Here is a 15071-nt window from a genome sequence, read left to right as displayed (position 1 = left end):
GAAACAAGATGTTGACATTGGGATGCTAAAGAAGTATTACAGTGAGTCTAAAATGCAAGAACCAGAAAGCATGTAGGTGAAAGAGATTTTAGAAAAACAGATAGGCTAGAAAAAATTAATACATCGTAGGAAAATGATCTTTTCCAAAACAAAAAACAAAAAAAACGATTTTTAACCAACTAAGAACTCATCCATTTACTTACGGGACCAGCTACAGCTGTCAGCACTAGGGATGAAATGGGAACACAAGACAAACATGGTTCCTGAGGTTAGGACCTCACAGACGATCCCTGAGAAGACTGAACAGACAACTACAACACAGTGTGGCAAATGCTCCAGTGGAAGAAACAGCGACAGCTCTGGGCTCATGCCAGAGAGGCATGTGACCTGATCAGGCATTTCTCTCCCCTGGGCAGATTTAGCCCTTTAGTGGAGAAGCCTGAGTTGGGCTGCCATCACTTTAAACAAAATTCAATACAGATGACCAATTCTTTTTATGTGATCTCTATTCCAAGAAAGAGAAAACACCTACTGCTGACATGAACATTCCACTCTGGGGCACAGATATACTCTCTCCATAATGTATGAGGTACAAATCTGTCTTATATGAATTTGGGCAGCATTTCCCCTGGAGAAACCATTAATAAGGCTTATGATTTGGTCCTGATCACCATTAGATAAGTTTGATGGAGGCCTCAGACCTTGGGGTGTGAAAAATGAGATCTAGAATCATTGACTGAGGTTCAGCAACCCTAGGGACTCAGCCCACACTGTACCTGTGGCCCACGGTGGTCATAGCTAAAGCCAGGTAACAGCCGATGGGCATGCCCGCCTTAACAGCCTTCAAGAGAGGATGAAACGTGGGTGACTCTGTCATTTCAGGCACAGTGCTGGAGAAGGGAACAGTTGGACAATTCTGCTGTATTCCATAATCATTTTTGTGCAGTTTTAACCTCAAGATCAAGTTCCAGGCCCACTGGTTAAATGAGGTCTCAGGTGTCTCTCCATATCGAACAATACTGGCCAAATATGAAACCTAAAACAATTATTTATTTTAAAACCACAATTAGTCACATACAAATTAAATCAGTAAGCTCACCCGCCCATTTCCTTCTGTGATCGACAACATCCTCAAAAGAGAGGACATACTACTTACCAGTACTCAAGTGTTTGCAGCACTCAATTAAAGCAATTTCTCACAACTACCACTTCTGCTTACTTGCTGGTCACTTTGTGAACCTGATCTGAGTCAGTGCAAGCAAAGGAGCAATAATACAAAGGTTGGTACACAACAAATGGTGTCATGGTAAGTACGTTTTAACAACCAGCTGGAGCGTGGGAGATCATTTACAGGGTTTGTCAATTTTGGTAGTGTAAAAACTCCCACCATGGTCAGGTGCAAGCTACGAACAGGTTAACAACCTGGTTTGCAAAGCTCCTGAAAATTCAGTCCGTTCTCCTGAGCCAGGACATGCCAGCTCCAGCTTCCACTGAATTCTACAACACTGAAATGGTCATATGTAAGCTACTTCTCAAAGAAAAATCTTTATCCAACCACAGAATTCAATTTCAGGATCTTAAATTGCCAGAAATGGTCTTAGGCAATCTAAGGGTAAATACTGTAACTTTATCCACCCGGGCCACTTACAAAAAAGATGTTCTCAGTATAGAAGAAAAGGAAATACCTGCTTCATACTTTCAGAAAGAAGCCCAGCATATGGCTTCTGTGCAAGGTATTTCTGGTACGCTTCAAGAATCATTAAAGCCACTTCAGCATGGACTGCTTGATCCAGATGAAGGGTACCCTTTCAAAGAGAAAAATAATCACAAACAAGCCACCTTGATTTTTTTTTTTAACATGCCCTTGAACAAAAAGACTAGGAAAAATAGTAAAAAAGGATCTTGGATGTAGAACTTAAGCATTCCAAAAATGACATCCCCTAACAATTAAGTTATAAAATGACAACAGGAAAAAACCCTGAAATCTTAAAGAACCATTAACTGCACTTAGATAGGTTTGAACCTGACTCATCTTGGACCCCAGGTATATCTTTGAATGTAACTCCCCCACCCTAGAAGCTCTATAAAGTCTTTGGGTTACAACTTTAAGGGCATTGCCACAAACCGGGAAATTGTTCAAGTATTATTAAACAGGAAAATATTTAATAAATTAAGTCTATATTCCCTTTCATTATTCTATCATCAGTGAAAATATAGAAGATACTCAACAACATGGGGCACCCGGGTGGTTCAGTCAGTTAAGCGTCTTACTCTTGATTTCGGCTCAAGTCATGATCTCAGGGTCTCTGCTTCAGATTCTCTCTTCCTCTCCCTCTATCCACTGCCCCACACCACCCCCCATCACACACGTGTGCACTCTCTAAATAAATAAATAAATAATAAATAAACCTTAAAAAAAAGATAACAACACAGATAAAATATTCCTTCAGGAGCTTGAAGTTGCCTATCGAATTTCCCATCCAATCTTCCTTTGCAACCTGAAGAAATACATTTCTTAATCCTTTAACGGAAGATGACTTTCCTAACTAATGAAGGATTGTGGAGACTCTCACAGGGAAGTCTTCACACAGCCAGCTGGGAGAGGAAGGGCTGAGGGGAGGGGGATTCTACTCACAAATCAGAGAACGTGAAGATGAAAATTAGCCCCCTATAGCTCTCACCCATCAGCACTGGAGTGGGAGAAGCTCCAAATGGACCCAGGGGCAGACCCAGGTGGCTAGGGACACCCAGGGAGAAAAGCTGCCTGGTTCCAGTTTTCTCATCTGTACAACAGGGGTCAAGTACATGGAAACCTCACAAGACGGCTATGAGGACTAAATGATTTGCTGAGAATAAAAGCTGGCAGACAGAGAGGGCTGAGTTCTCTCCCATTTTCCCTGCATAATACCAAAACATTTTGATCTAGGAGCTAACTAATAAGGTCTAGGGTAAAGAGGAAGGAAAGTTTTTTGTTGTTTTTTTTAAAAGATTTTATTTATTTATTTGACAGAGACACAGCGAGAGAGGGAACACAGCAGGGGGAGTGGGAGAGGGAGAAGCAGGCTTCCCGCTGAACACGGAGCCCGATGCGGGGCTCGATCCCAGGACCCTGGGATCATGACCTGAGCCAAAGGCAGACACTTAACTGAACCACCCAGGTGCCCCAAGAGGAAGGAAAGTTTTAACAGTCAAAATCATTGACATGGCATCTTTGGAGACACATGATAGGTAGCAAACTCTCAATAATAATAAGCTATTATTAACAAAGCTATTAATAAACTATTATTAACAAAAACTACCACCGCTGAGTACTTAATGTGCACCAAGAATTGTCCTAAATGTTCTGCACGTCCTAACTTGCTGAATCCTTACAACAACCCTACAAGGTAAGCGTGTTAGTATCAATGCTGATGGATGACCAACTGAAGCCCTGAGAGTTCAGATGCATTCGGGGTCATGCATCCAGGAGGTGGCAGAGCTGGGAACAGAACCCAGGCATGCAGCCTGCTTAGAGTGCCGGCTCTTAGCCAATGCACAGTGTTTTAGGAGACAAATGTGGCAGTGACAAGCAAGACAAAATGCAGGAGGAAGAGAGACCAGAGTCAGGAGGGGCAAGCAGGAAGAACTGCAGTAAACAGCTAGAGATAACACAACAGATACAAACAGTCTTAGGAAAAAGAGAAGAAGTTTCACTGTGGAACAATTTATCTTCATGTAAAGGATGGTCACTCTGCAAAATAGAATTAAAGATCCTAAACTCTGACACAGCTAATAGAATTTGCAGACCTTGCAAATGATAATTGGAAATGTTTATGTTTTGAGAAAATGCTTCTTTAAAACTGATGTGTATAGAACCTCCAGTCTCTAGAGAATGGTTTTAACACATACCTGTTCACCAAATCCCCAATTGAGTCCTTCTAGAATAACGCAGGCCAATTTATTCTTCACCATTGCCAGGTTATAATTCAATAACCAATCCCGAATCACAGCTCTCTCAGAGGCAGACGGTCGCCAGAGATACAAAGGCAGTTCTTTAAACAAGTATAAAGAAACCTTATTTAAAAGAAAATGATGATAATTAAGATCAAAACTTAAGGACAATCCTGTATTACTATAATATTATATTATTAAACTGCTTGCAAAAATTTTTTCCAAAAGGAAGAGGGGTTTTGTTTGATTTTTAGACAAATGAAATGAACATCATGGACAACCAAATAAAATAAATATTAAAACTAATGATACACCAAAAGCACATTTTGCTACCCTTTGTAAAGGTCAACAATCTTTTATTTATATATAAATTGATATACTTCCATTTAAGAAAACCATTTAAGAATACCAAGGCCCAAATTTAAAGCCATGATAAATGAGGAGATGGTCATTCATTTTACAAAAAGCGTTAGCACTTTTGATAATTATTTAAATAAACAAAAAACAGAAATAGACTCAAATACAGAGAACAAAGTGGTAGTTGCCAGAGGGGAGGGGAGTAAGGGGATGGGTGAAAAAGGTACAAACTTCCAGTTATACAACAAATAAGTCACAGGGATGAGAAGTACAGCATAGGGATTACGTTCAATAATATTGTCATCACTTTGTATAGTGACAGATGGTGACCACACTTATCGTGGTGAGCATTTCATAATGCATGCAACTGTCGAATCACTATGCTGTACACCTGAAACGAATATAATATTGCATGTCAACTATAAAAAAATTATTATTTCTTCTGTGGCATTTAAAAAGATATTTCTGTTAGCTTCCAAGCAATCTGGGGAGGAGGGACAAGGAGTGGATGGAGGTGAAGAGGAAACAAGATCAACCAAGAGTTGGTAACTGTTGAAGCTGGATGATGGGTACACAGGGATCCATTACCCTATTCTTTTTTTTTTTTTTTTTAAAGATTTTATTTATTTATTTGAGAGAGAGAAAGCACATGAGAGGGGGGAGGGTCAGAGGGATAAGCAGACTCCCCGCCGAGCAGGGAGCCCGATGCGGGACTTGATCCCAGGACTCCAGGATCATGACCTGAGCCGAAGGCAGTCGCTTAACCAACTGAGCCACCCAGGCGCCCCATTACCCTATTCTTTTACACAGATTTGAAAGATTCTATAATAAAAAGTTTTTTAAAACCTGTTTACAAAAAGTCTATAGCATCACTTTCTGAATAACATACCCATGTGTGCAAATTAAGATAAATCTGGGTTCACTCAATAGTTTGCTTTAAGGGAGACTGATCAGAAGAGCAATTCATTTTACAATGTCTAGAACAGTGCTATCCAATGGAAACATAATGCAAGCTACATATGTAATTTTAATTTTTCTAACAGCCACATTTTTTAAGAGTTAAATGAAACAAGTAATAAAATTTTAATAATATATTTCATTTAATCCAATACATCCAATACATTATCAACATGTAATCATTACACAAAACTGTGACATGTTACATACTTTTTGTTCATATGAAGTCTTTGAAACCCAGTGAGTACTTTACACTTACAGTACATCTCAATTTGGACTAGCCACCTTTTAAGGACTCTATAGTTACATGTACCTAGTGGCTACAGCATTGGACAACGCAAATCTAGAACATACATACTAGTTTTTTTCAGGTTCCTGCACTGCTCCCAATGAAAGGCAAAACAAAATGTGAAAGAACAACAGAAACAATAAATTTTAAAGAAACCTTTCCTTTCCTTTGTGTGTGTGCACTCACATAGTTAAATTTTCATGAGGATTTGTTAATAAAGGTCTTGAATATTCTGAATAAAATGGTAAAATGGTAATTTTAAAGATGGAAAAATCCTACTTTACCCTGTGAGAATCTGAGAGAAAGGGCAAAACAATGAGTACAGCAATGAGATCTGTCCAGAAAAACATCTATCCCAGCTAGATAAAATAATGGTATAGCATGTGTCTGTCCACCAAGAATCAAAGTGTGGCTATCGTGAAAGGCCCTAGGGACGTTAAAAGGTTAACAAGGGAATATTACCAACAACTTTATGCCAATAAATTCAACTAGTTAGATGAAATGGGAAAATGCCTTTAAAAACATAACTTACCAAAACTAAGGAAAAACAAAAATCTGGACAGCTCTATATTTGTTTTAAAAATGCAAATTGTTATCAAAGGGTTTTCTACAGAGAAAACTCTAGGGCCAGATGATTTCACTGGTAAACTCCATCAAACAGTCAAGTTAGAATTAATGGCAATCTTAAAAAACTCTTAAAAAATGGAAGAGGAAAGAATGCTTCCCAACTCATATGAGGCCGATATAATCCTAAAATCAAAACCTAACAAAGACATAACAATAAGATATAGATCAATATCCTCATAAATATACATGTAAAAATCCTCAACAAAAAATATTATCAAACTGAATCTATCAACATATATCAAGAATAATACACCATGATCAAGTAGCTTTTATTCCAGGAAACAATAATGGTTCAACATTTGAAAACTAGAACAGTTTAGAGCCCACAGATCACTTCCAGGCTCTGGGGCTACATCTAATTCCTGATAACCCCAAGGTGACAACAAAAATATTCAAAGCTATCCTATTCATCTAAAGGCAGAGAGGGTTTGAACAACTTACTCCAAAAATGTCAGCAAGTTCCCAGAGCACAAAGGAACTATAGGTATAAACAGAGAATGGAGGCATCTTTTAGAAGATGTGTTCTAAAAACCTTATGGTCCCAATTTTTACAGTTAAGTTAAACATATCTCCGGGCACAGTTTACTACTTGAACTATTATGACCAAATTTAAAATACAGGTGTAGCCCAAACCAGAAAACACTTAAGAGAAAATGGTGATGAGCTCAACCAAATGGAAAGAATCTTGTGACCCCCTATGTATATTTCTTTGGGACTCATCCCATCAGATAATCATTCAAAACTGAACAACTAAAACCATGCTCCTGTATATTGCATATAAAAGGCCTTTCATCTCAACATAATCATATCACAGTGGGATACAATGCTTTTCTCTAAAGTACTGCTGCCACATAGAAAACAGTATGGTGGTGCCTCAAAAAATGAAAAATAGAATTACCCTATGTTCCAGCAATTCTACTTCTGGGCATATCCCCCAAAGAATGGAAAGCACAGTCTCAAGAGATAGCTGTATACTCATGTTCGTAGCAGCATTATTCACAGCAGCCAAAGGGAAGAAGCAATCCGAGTGCCCATCAACAGATGAACAGATAAATAAAATGTGGTCTATACTTACAATAGAATATTATTCTGGCTTAAAAAGGCAGGAAATTCTGACACATGCTACGACATGCACAAACATTGAGGACAAAATGTTAAATGAAGTAAGCCAATCACAAAAGGATAAATACTGGATGGTTTCATTTATATGAGGTACCTAGAGTAGTCAAACTCAGAGAGAGAGAAAGTAGAATGTTGGTTGCCAGGGCTGGAGAGTGGAGGACGGAGGGAATGGGGACTTATTGTTTAATCAGTACTGAGTTAGTTTTGCAAGATGAAAAGAGTTCTAGAGATGGATGATGGTGACAGTAAACAGCAAAACAATGTGAATGTACCTAATGTCACTGAACTTAAAAAGGGTTAAAATGGTATATTTTTATGCTGTGTATAATTTACCACCATTAAATTTTTTAATGTAAAAAAAGTACCATGTACTCTTCCAAGGAAAGCATGATATATCATTTATCCTTCATTTAGAAACAATATGTCTCATGAACCAATCTTTCACTGGAATTTGCCCACTTTTGAATGTGATGAAGTAATGACAGTTATCAGTCATCTATCCTACAGGGATAATGCAGTGACTATAAGACAGAAGGGCCCTTTTCAAATACCTTACAGAAAAGTACTTTAAATGTTCCTCTTCAAGTTATAACACGTGAATACCTGCCATGTGAAAAATTCACACATTATAGCCTTCTTATAGATGACGAAAAAGATCTTCATTAAGTGTATGTTTTTAAAAATGGCACATGAGGGGCGCCTGGGTGGCTCAGTTGGTTAAGTGTCTGCCTTCAGCTCAGGTCATGATCCCAGGGTCCTGGGACAGAGTCCTGCATCGGGCTCCCTGATCCACGGGGAGCCTGCTTCTCCCTCTGCCTGCTGCTCCCCCTGCTTGTGCTCTCTCTCTGACAAATAAATGAATAAAATCTTTAACAAATAAATAAATAAATAAAATGGCACATCCATACAATGGAATATTTGGCCATTAAAAGGCGTAAAGTGCTGACTCATGCTACAACATGGATGAACCTGAAAAACATTATGCTAAGTAAAAGAAGCCAGTCACAGACCACATATTGTATAATTCTGTTTGTATAAAATGTCCAGAAGAGTCAAATCTATAGAGACAGAAAGTAGATTAGTGATGGCTTAGGGCTGCAGGGGTTGGAGGGACAGCTGGAGGGACAGAGTGTAATAGCTAAAGAGTTTGTGGTTTCTTTCTGAGGTAATGAAAATGTTCTAAAATTGAGAGTGGTGATGGTTGCACAACTCTGAGAATATACTAAAACACCACTGACTTACATGCTTTAAATAGATGAACTGTATGGCATGTGAATTATATCACAACACACCTGTTCTTAACATCGACAAAAATTACAAAAGGGATTGTGACAAATGACAGAAATAAACTATATGTGTCTTGTTCAACTTAAATTACCACTTTTAATTCTGCTTTTGGCTGATGTAAATAGGGCCATCCTTCTTAATCAGGGTTGTTTTCTTCCAAGTATAAAATATAAAAATTATGACAGCCAAACAAACTTTGAAGTGCAAACTGTTATTAACTATAGACTACAATTAAAAGAAAACCCTGTTAATGAGGGTGGTGGGAAAGTCACTTGGAGGAGATTAAAGAGAAACAATCACAGCTTTTTGTACGAAGCCGCTAACCCCAAGCAGGCCTGGTGAATGGCAGAGCCTGGGACACAGTACGTGCTCTCTTCATCCGGCTGCGCCCGTGACTCAGTCATTCCCAACAACCTATTTTTCTCATTGCTCCATGAATGCAGAATTTAACAGAACAAAAAATGCAAAACAAACAAAATTAGTGCTCTTACCATTCCCACCTGGTCAATGGTGTCTTGAACTCGATCCAAAATGATAGAAATTATCTCAGGGTGAACAGCTGTGATGGCCCCTAAGAGCTCTCGACCAACCTTTGAAAAAGTCTCTCTGGTAGACAGGGTGACATAAGATACCTAAAAGTGGGAGGAGGTGGAGATTGCACTTTCGGTCAATTACCAGTCAAAACACAGTTCCATAATTCATTTAGGATGCTTTCAAGTAAAGGAGAAAGAATCTCACACTGAGCCTAGGGTCACACCATGTTCAAGAAAGATGTCAGACCTTCGGAGGGCAAACTGTCTACCCTGAGGCTGTGAGTCAGGAGGGACAGGGAAGCAACTATGTAACAATGACTCCAAGTACCCCAAGTCTGTCTGTAGCTATAAAATAGGCCTTTTGGTGTAAAAACTTCTTTAAAATTGAGAAAATTGCTAAAATGATGAAAATCAGAATGCATTTCATAGAAATACCTATTCTCTCCTACAAAATAAGATCCTCAATGACAAGAGCTTCTAAAATAGCAACTTAAACAACGTATTCCAAAGCACAGGCTGCAATCCACTGATGCCAAAGCAAGCAGATTTTTTTTTTTAAATACAAGGGAATAGAACAGAAAAATAACAACAGAATAGAAAAAGGTGAGAGTGCATCTCAGTAAGATTAAGTATTGCTTCAATTTCATACATGTATACACACACACACACACACATACATGGACACACACAAGCAGAATCAGAATGTAATAAACAATGTAACTTTTACTGTGAGTACTGGCCAAAACCCTTGAAACATTCAAGAACACAAATGTTACTTTCATAAAAGACCTTGTTCTAGAATGCCACTTACTGTATATGAAAACAGTCCTACCCCCCACCCCATGCAATATTCTCATACCATGAAGACAGTCTGGAATTCCAGATGGATTTAGGCCTTAACTTCATGCATAAGTACAAAATACAAATATAAGAATAGCCTAATATTTGATCCTGGAAAAGAACTTTAGATCATCCAGGTCTACCATTTTCAAACTGGAGTACTGGGGAGAAGGTAATAAACTCAGATAATCTTCCTCAAACATAATTTTACTTTTAAGTTTACTTGAATAGTTTGGAAGAAATATTTTTTAATGAAGATAAACAGATAAATTACAACCTAAATGGAAAATATGCATCTTTTTAAATATATGGGTTATGTCTCTAGACACTCAGGGTCCAGAGTCCACTCTCATCCTCCCTTAGGGATGGCTCAGTGAAAAGACGAAGAAGGCAAGGATCTCATCCCAGCCTGTCATTTTATAGCTGAGGAAGCTGAGCCCAGAGTGGTGGGGCACCTTTCCGGCTGTGAGATGGGCAATTGCTAGCAGAGTTAAAACAAACCCAGGTCTTCTACCTGAGCGTCAGTACTCTTTCCACCATCTCATTTAAACTGGCTTGGAAGGGGCGCCTGGGTGGCTCAGTTAGGCGTCTGACTCTTGATTTTAGCTCAGGTCATGATCTCAGGGTTGTGGCATCGAGCCCCGTGTCGGGGCTCCGAGGTCACTGGGGAGTCTGCTTGAGATTCTCTCTCCCTCACCCTCTGCCCCTCCCCCCACTTGCACAGTCAATAAATAAATTAATTAATTAATTAATTAAAATTTTTTAAAAAACACAGAAATACACTGGCTTGGAAGCCAGGCCCCCGTGTTACTGGCAGTGTTGTGGGGCAGAGGGCAACAGACAGTGTTAACACCCAAGTGTCAGGCTGTGTCATCAGACTCTATTCCTCACCAAAACTCACGCATCAAATGTCAAGAGACAGCAGGGGGAAATGGAATGAGTATGATTCATATTTTCAATACTCCTTACAGCAAAATGATATTCCTTTGATTTTTCTATCTCCTTCCATGAGTGTGGACAGTACAAGTTCATCACATTTTTTTGGTAAAGCAATCCCAAAAGAATCAACGCACAGATAATCCCCAAGAACACATTTTTTAGCTGATTTCTAAAACTTAATATTCTAACCTCATATATCTCCAGAACAATAATTTTTATGAAGTCTTCATCCACATTGGTTCTTCTGGCCTGAGCCATCTGAGCAAATGTAGTCAGAAGGCAAATCTCTTCTGAGCTATTCATGGAAGACAGACACTTCTCAAAGTTCACAAAGTGTTCTGGGTCTGCAAGTTCAGGGCATGAAAATTAAAATAGGGAAAGAATGAAGATATATCACTTTTAATCACTCTTCCAGAGAGAAAGAAGATATAAAATTAAAAGATATTTAGAAATATTTAAGATTCTTTGTTCCAGAATGGATTTCTACAGGCTTCGGGGAAAAAGGCAGGGACAAGATGAAATTCCAACTCTACATATAATGTAGCCTCAGATGTGACACTTAACATCCCCAATTCTCAGTTTCTCTGCCTTAAAAGGTTGTTGAAAATTAAATGACACTAGTGACTAGTGAAGGGTTTTGTCACCGGGTGAGACCCCTTCAAAGACACACTTGAAACAACTTAGTAACTGTCAGCCAAATGACTGATGATGACCTTACTGATGAAAACTGCTAGGACTAGCAAAGCACTCAGCACAAACACAGCATTCATTCCAAACAAAAGAGATTTTCTTATAAATGAAAATCTGGGGCGAGAAATTAGTTGTTACCATGAAAGCAATACTGCTAAATGTGATAAACAGTACACAGTGTGTTCGTTCTACCAACTTCTCAGAAGATACAATGTAAGCAGTATTACATTTTGTCACGAGCGGGCACAACTGACAAACAGCTTTGGGATCCGTGACAGAAAACTAAATGCCACAAAGGCAAAGATACAGAGGAAAGATTAAAAAAAAAAAAAAAAAAAAGTCTGCTTAAAAAATATATTCCCCTGATGGAATTTTCACAGTAAGAAGGCAGTAAGTCTACACTTCTTTCCATGTGTTTACACATTTGAGAAATCAAAGGTAGTCCATCAAATGTCCTGTATTTTCAAAATAACTCCATGGGGGCATTTACAACCCAATTTTCATTTCCCATCCCCGAGCTGGGATCATAACAAGTTACTACCCAGAGCATTTCAAAAATAATGAAAACTGGAATTAGCATTCTAATATATCAAAACAATAAAGCAATCTTTCGAATTTCAAAATCATTACATGTGAGTACACAGAGTAAAATACTCTCTTAGTCCTTCTAAAAATGAAAAGAACAAAGCCATGAAGAGCAAAGGCACACAGGGTAGGAAAAAATCTATCCGCACACTTTAGCCTGGCTGTACCTTGGAGCTGCTTCTTGCACTCAGCAGGCGGGAGAGTGACGCAGAGCTTCTCCAGATTCCCACTCTCCACCTGGTGCATGAGGTAGAAGAGCTTCCAGAGCATCTGGACCGACAGCGTCCCAAAGGGCATTTCCGACATAAACAGCCAAATACCAAGTCTGCGTGTTTTAAAGAGTAGGAATAGTTTCATGTATCAGTCACCTTCACCACACTGAGAAAGCAGGCAGACCTGCTTTGGTAGGAAAAAAAAGTTCTTAAAACACAACACAGCCATTTTTCTAACATGCTTCGGCCATCAACGCCTCAAGGACGGGTAAGAGTAACAGCAATACTCACACAGCACTTCGTCTGTGCCAGGCACTGTTCTAATCACCCTGCCATACAGATCATCTCACTCCGTCCTCACTAAATCCAAGGCAAGTATTATTGATACTCTCCCCAATTTACCCATAAGGCTACTCAGGCACAGAAAGGGTAGTAAGAGGCAGAGCTGTGTTTTGAACCAAAGATCTTTTTAAGGCCTGGGTGACAGAGAGGCGCTTAGATGTGGATATATGTGTCCGAGCCTGTGTACAGGTACGAGTGTGCACACAGACACATGTGCAATGAGCGGGAGGAGAATCAGAAACCCTCCAGGGACTCCCTACTCATCAGCGAATGAAATTCACACTCCTCGGCCCCACGTTCAAAGGCTTCCACTATACAGCTCAGACCCACGTTTCTCTAACCAGAGCCCTCGCTGCGTTCAGAGTATGAGACGACTCCTGGACAAGCCGGGTGAGAACCTCGCACCTCCAACCTGCCATCCCCCCACTTGGGAGGCCCTCCTCTGACTTCCTCCAGCACTATTACAGAACTCCATCCATACCTGACTTTGGCAATATCATACCCTTTATCGGTGGTTCTCACACCAGAGTGGGCAGAAAAATCACAGGAGACTATTCTAGGGGGGAGGAATGAGTAAGGGACAGGCGGGGGGCTAGGTAAGGAGAGATAAATAGGGGGCCACGTGATCAGGCTCACAGAAATCCCAAAAATGTGGAGGTGTGGGGGAAACCAGAGATAAGGGAACAAACCAGACCACCCTGCCCTAGGCCTGTAGGGTGGGTGTCTTTTTCATGATAATCACTTGTGACCAACAAAGAATAACAGACCCTAAAAAGGAAGTAAGCCATTGAAGGTGTTATTTCTAGTCCTTGCTCAATGGTGGTATCAATAGAGATGTTAAAAGAATTTAAGTTCCCTGGTTAGCTTTCTACAAAAGACCAACCCTAAAGGCCCTCAGTGGCAACCCTGCAGGGACCCCTCTCACTCTTGAGAGCTTTTTCTAGATCTTCACTTAATGAACTTCTATCGCTTTACTCACAAAAATAAAATAAAACCACTGGGAAACTTTGTGGAAAATGCAGATGCCAAGGCCTGCCTACAGAGATCCTGACTTTGTAGGTCACAGCTTGGGCCCAAGAATTTGCAGCTTCTAGTCATCCCGGTTGACTCAGACTCAAGTGCTCCTTAACCCACACAGTGAGAAATGCCTCAGGTTGCTGTAATTTACGTACACATACAAACCACAACAATCTGAGAGCAGAAACCAGGTTTTGTTTATCTTTGAATAAACCACAATGTAACCTAGAGTCTTATATTTTAATTATCTACTACCTAAACCAGTATCTTGCAAACAATCAGCACTCAGTAAATACTCATTAAAATTTGGTTATGTGAATTTTATCTCAAAAAAATCTTGAAAAAAATAGGGAGGCACTCAAAACTGTTGCTCTATTTTGGACAAACCTACAAATTGACCGATTACAAACAAAGCTTATTAAAAGAAAAAGAAATTAAAGTACATGCCTGACCCACATCTATGGGGCATCACGCTGCTAGTGGCCCAAACCACCATTGACCTAGATTCTGAAAAGCAATAGCTAGACTCCTGAGCAAAGGTTCAAGAAACTGTTCAGTTCAGTTGGGCCAAGCTTCTGTCTTATTATATAATAATCCCTAACACCTCACATAGGACCTGACACTCTTGTATAACTTATCCCAAAACAGTGAGAGGGACTTGCAGAGGCCTTAAAAGTAATGTCACAGGACTGTGTATTTCAGGATACAAAATTCCCCATATGAAAGATAGGCAGTAAGTCTGGCTTAGGTTTTTACTGTCTTTTGGTTTTGTTTTGCTTTAGGTTGGGGGATAACCACTGTTAGAAATTTTTATTGGAGTGCCAAATAAATTTAAATGTCATGGCTTTAAACATCTGATTCTCATGTAATCTCTTTCCTAAGATAAGTTATACTCAAGAATAACAGTTCTTGATATTTTAAAGTTTAAAATGATTATCACCTTTGTGAATTACATGTATAATTACAGGACAGTTCCCAGCTCAGATTCTAGGAGCGGGTAACTATGGTTGAGAGCTTTCCATCTCAGCTAAGCGGCCACAATGATGAGTGACAGATCAGAGACAGGAGACTATTCCTGACCCCCAGCAGGGTTCTGCACAGGATCCAGTCTACCTCATGAGACCACCAAATTTATGGACAACATAGTAATGAGTAAACAACCTAGTGTAACGAGTAAAGATCAATTTCTAAGCCCAAGTTCTATTTATCTTAGACCCATGCCTTCTGAGTGCCTAAAAGTGCTTAAGACTTAGTCAAGGAGTTCTGCTATTTCTCTAAGAGAGCAGTTTTTCTATTCTTCATCTGAAACCACAAAAGAACCACCACCACTTACATCTAAAAGAT

The 15071-nt window shown here is 39.5% G+C and overlaps 1 protein-coding gene across 1 annotated transcript in view; it reads right to left on the bottom strand.

Moving 5' to 3' along the window:
- EPG5 (ectopic P-granules 5 autophagy tethering factor) overlaps window positions 1-15071 on the bottom strand; it is a 104419-nt gene that overhangs the window by 62041 nt on the left and 27307 nt on the right. The window contains exons 10-16 of the mRNA XM_081802531.1: window positions 13192-13266; window positions 12324-12517; window positions 11071-11225; window positions 9061-9201; window positions 3889-4053; window positions 1686-1805; window positions 777-1036 (exon numbers count right to left, since the gene is read on the bottom strand). Coding sequence (XP_081658657.1) covers window positions 777-1036; window positions 1686-1805; window positions 3889-4053; window positions 9061-9201; window positions 11071-11225; window positions 12324-12517; window positions 13192-13266 — 1110 coding nt within the window. The remainder of the gene's footprint in view (window positions 1-776; window positions 1037-1685; window positions 1806-3888; window positions 4054-9060; window positions 9202-11070; window positions 11226-12323; window positions 12518-13191; window positions 13267-15071) is intronic.

This window comes from Leptonychotes weddellii, chromosome 13, assembly GCF_054177405.1.
Source record: "Leptonychotes weddellii isolate Sample4059 chromosome 13, ASM5417740v2, whole genome shotgun sequence".
NCBI lineage: Eukaryota > Metazoa > Chordata > Mammalia > Carnivora > Phocidae > Leptonychotes > Leptonychotes weddellii.
Note: the sequence above shows the minus strand (reverse complement) of the source record. Positions and strands in the feature narration are given on the sequence as shown.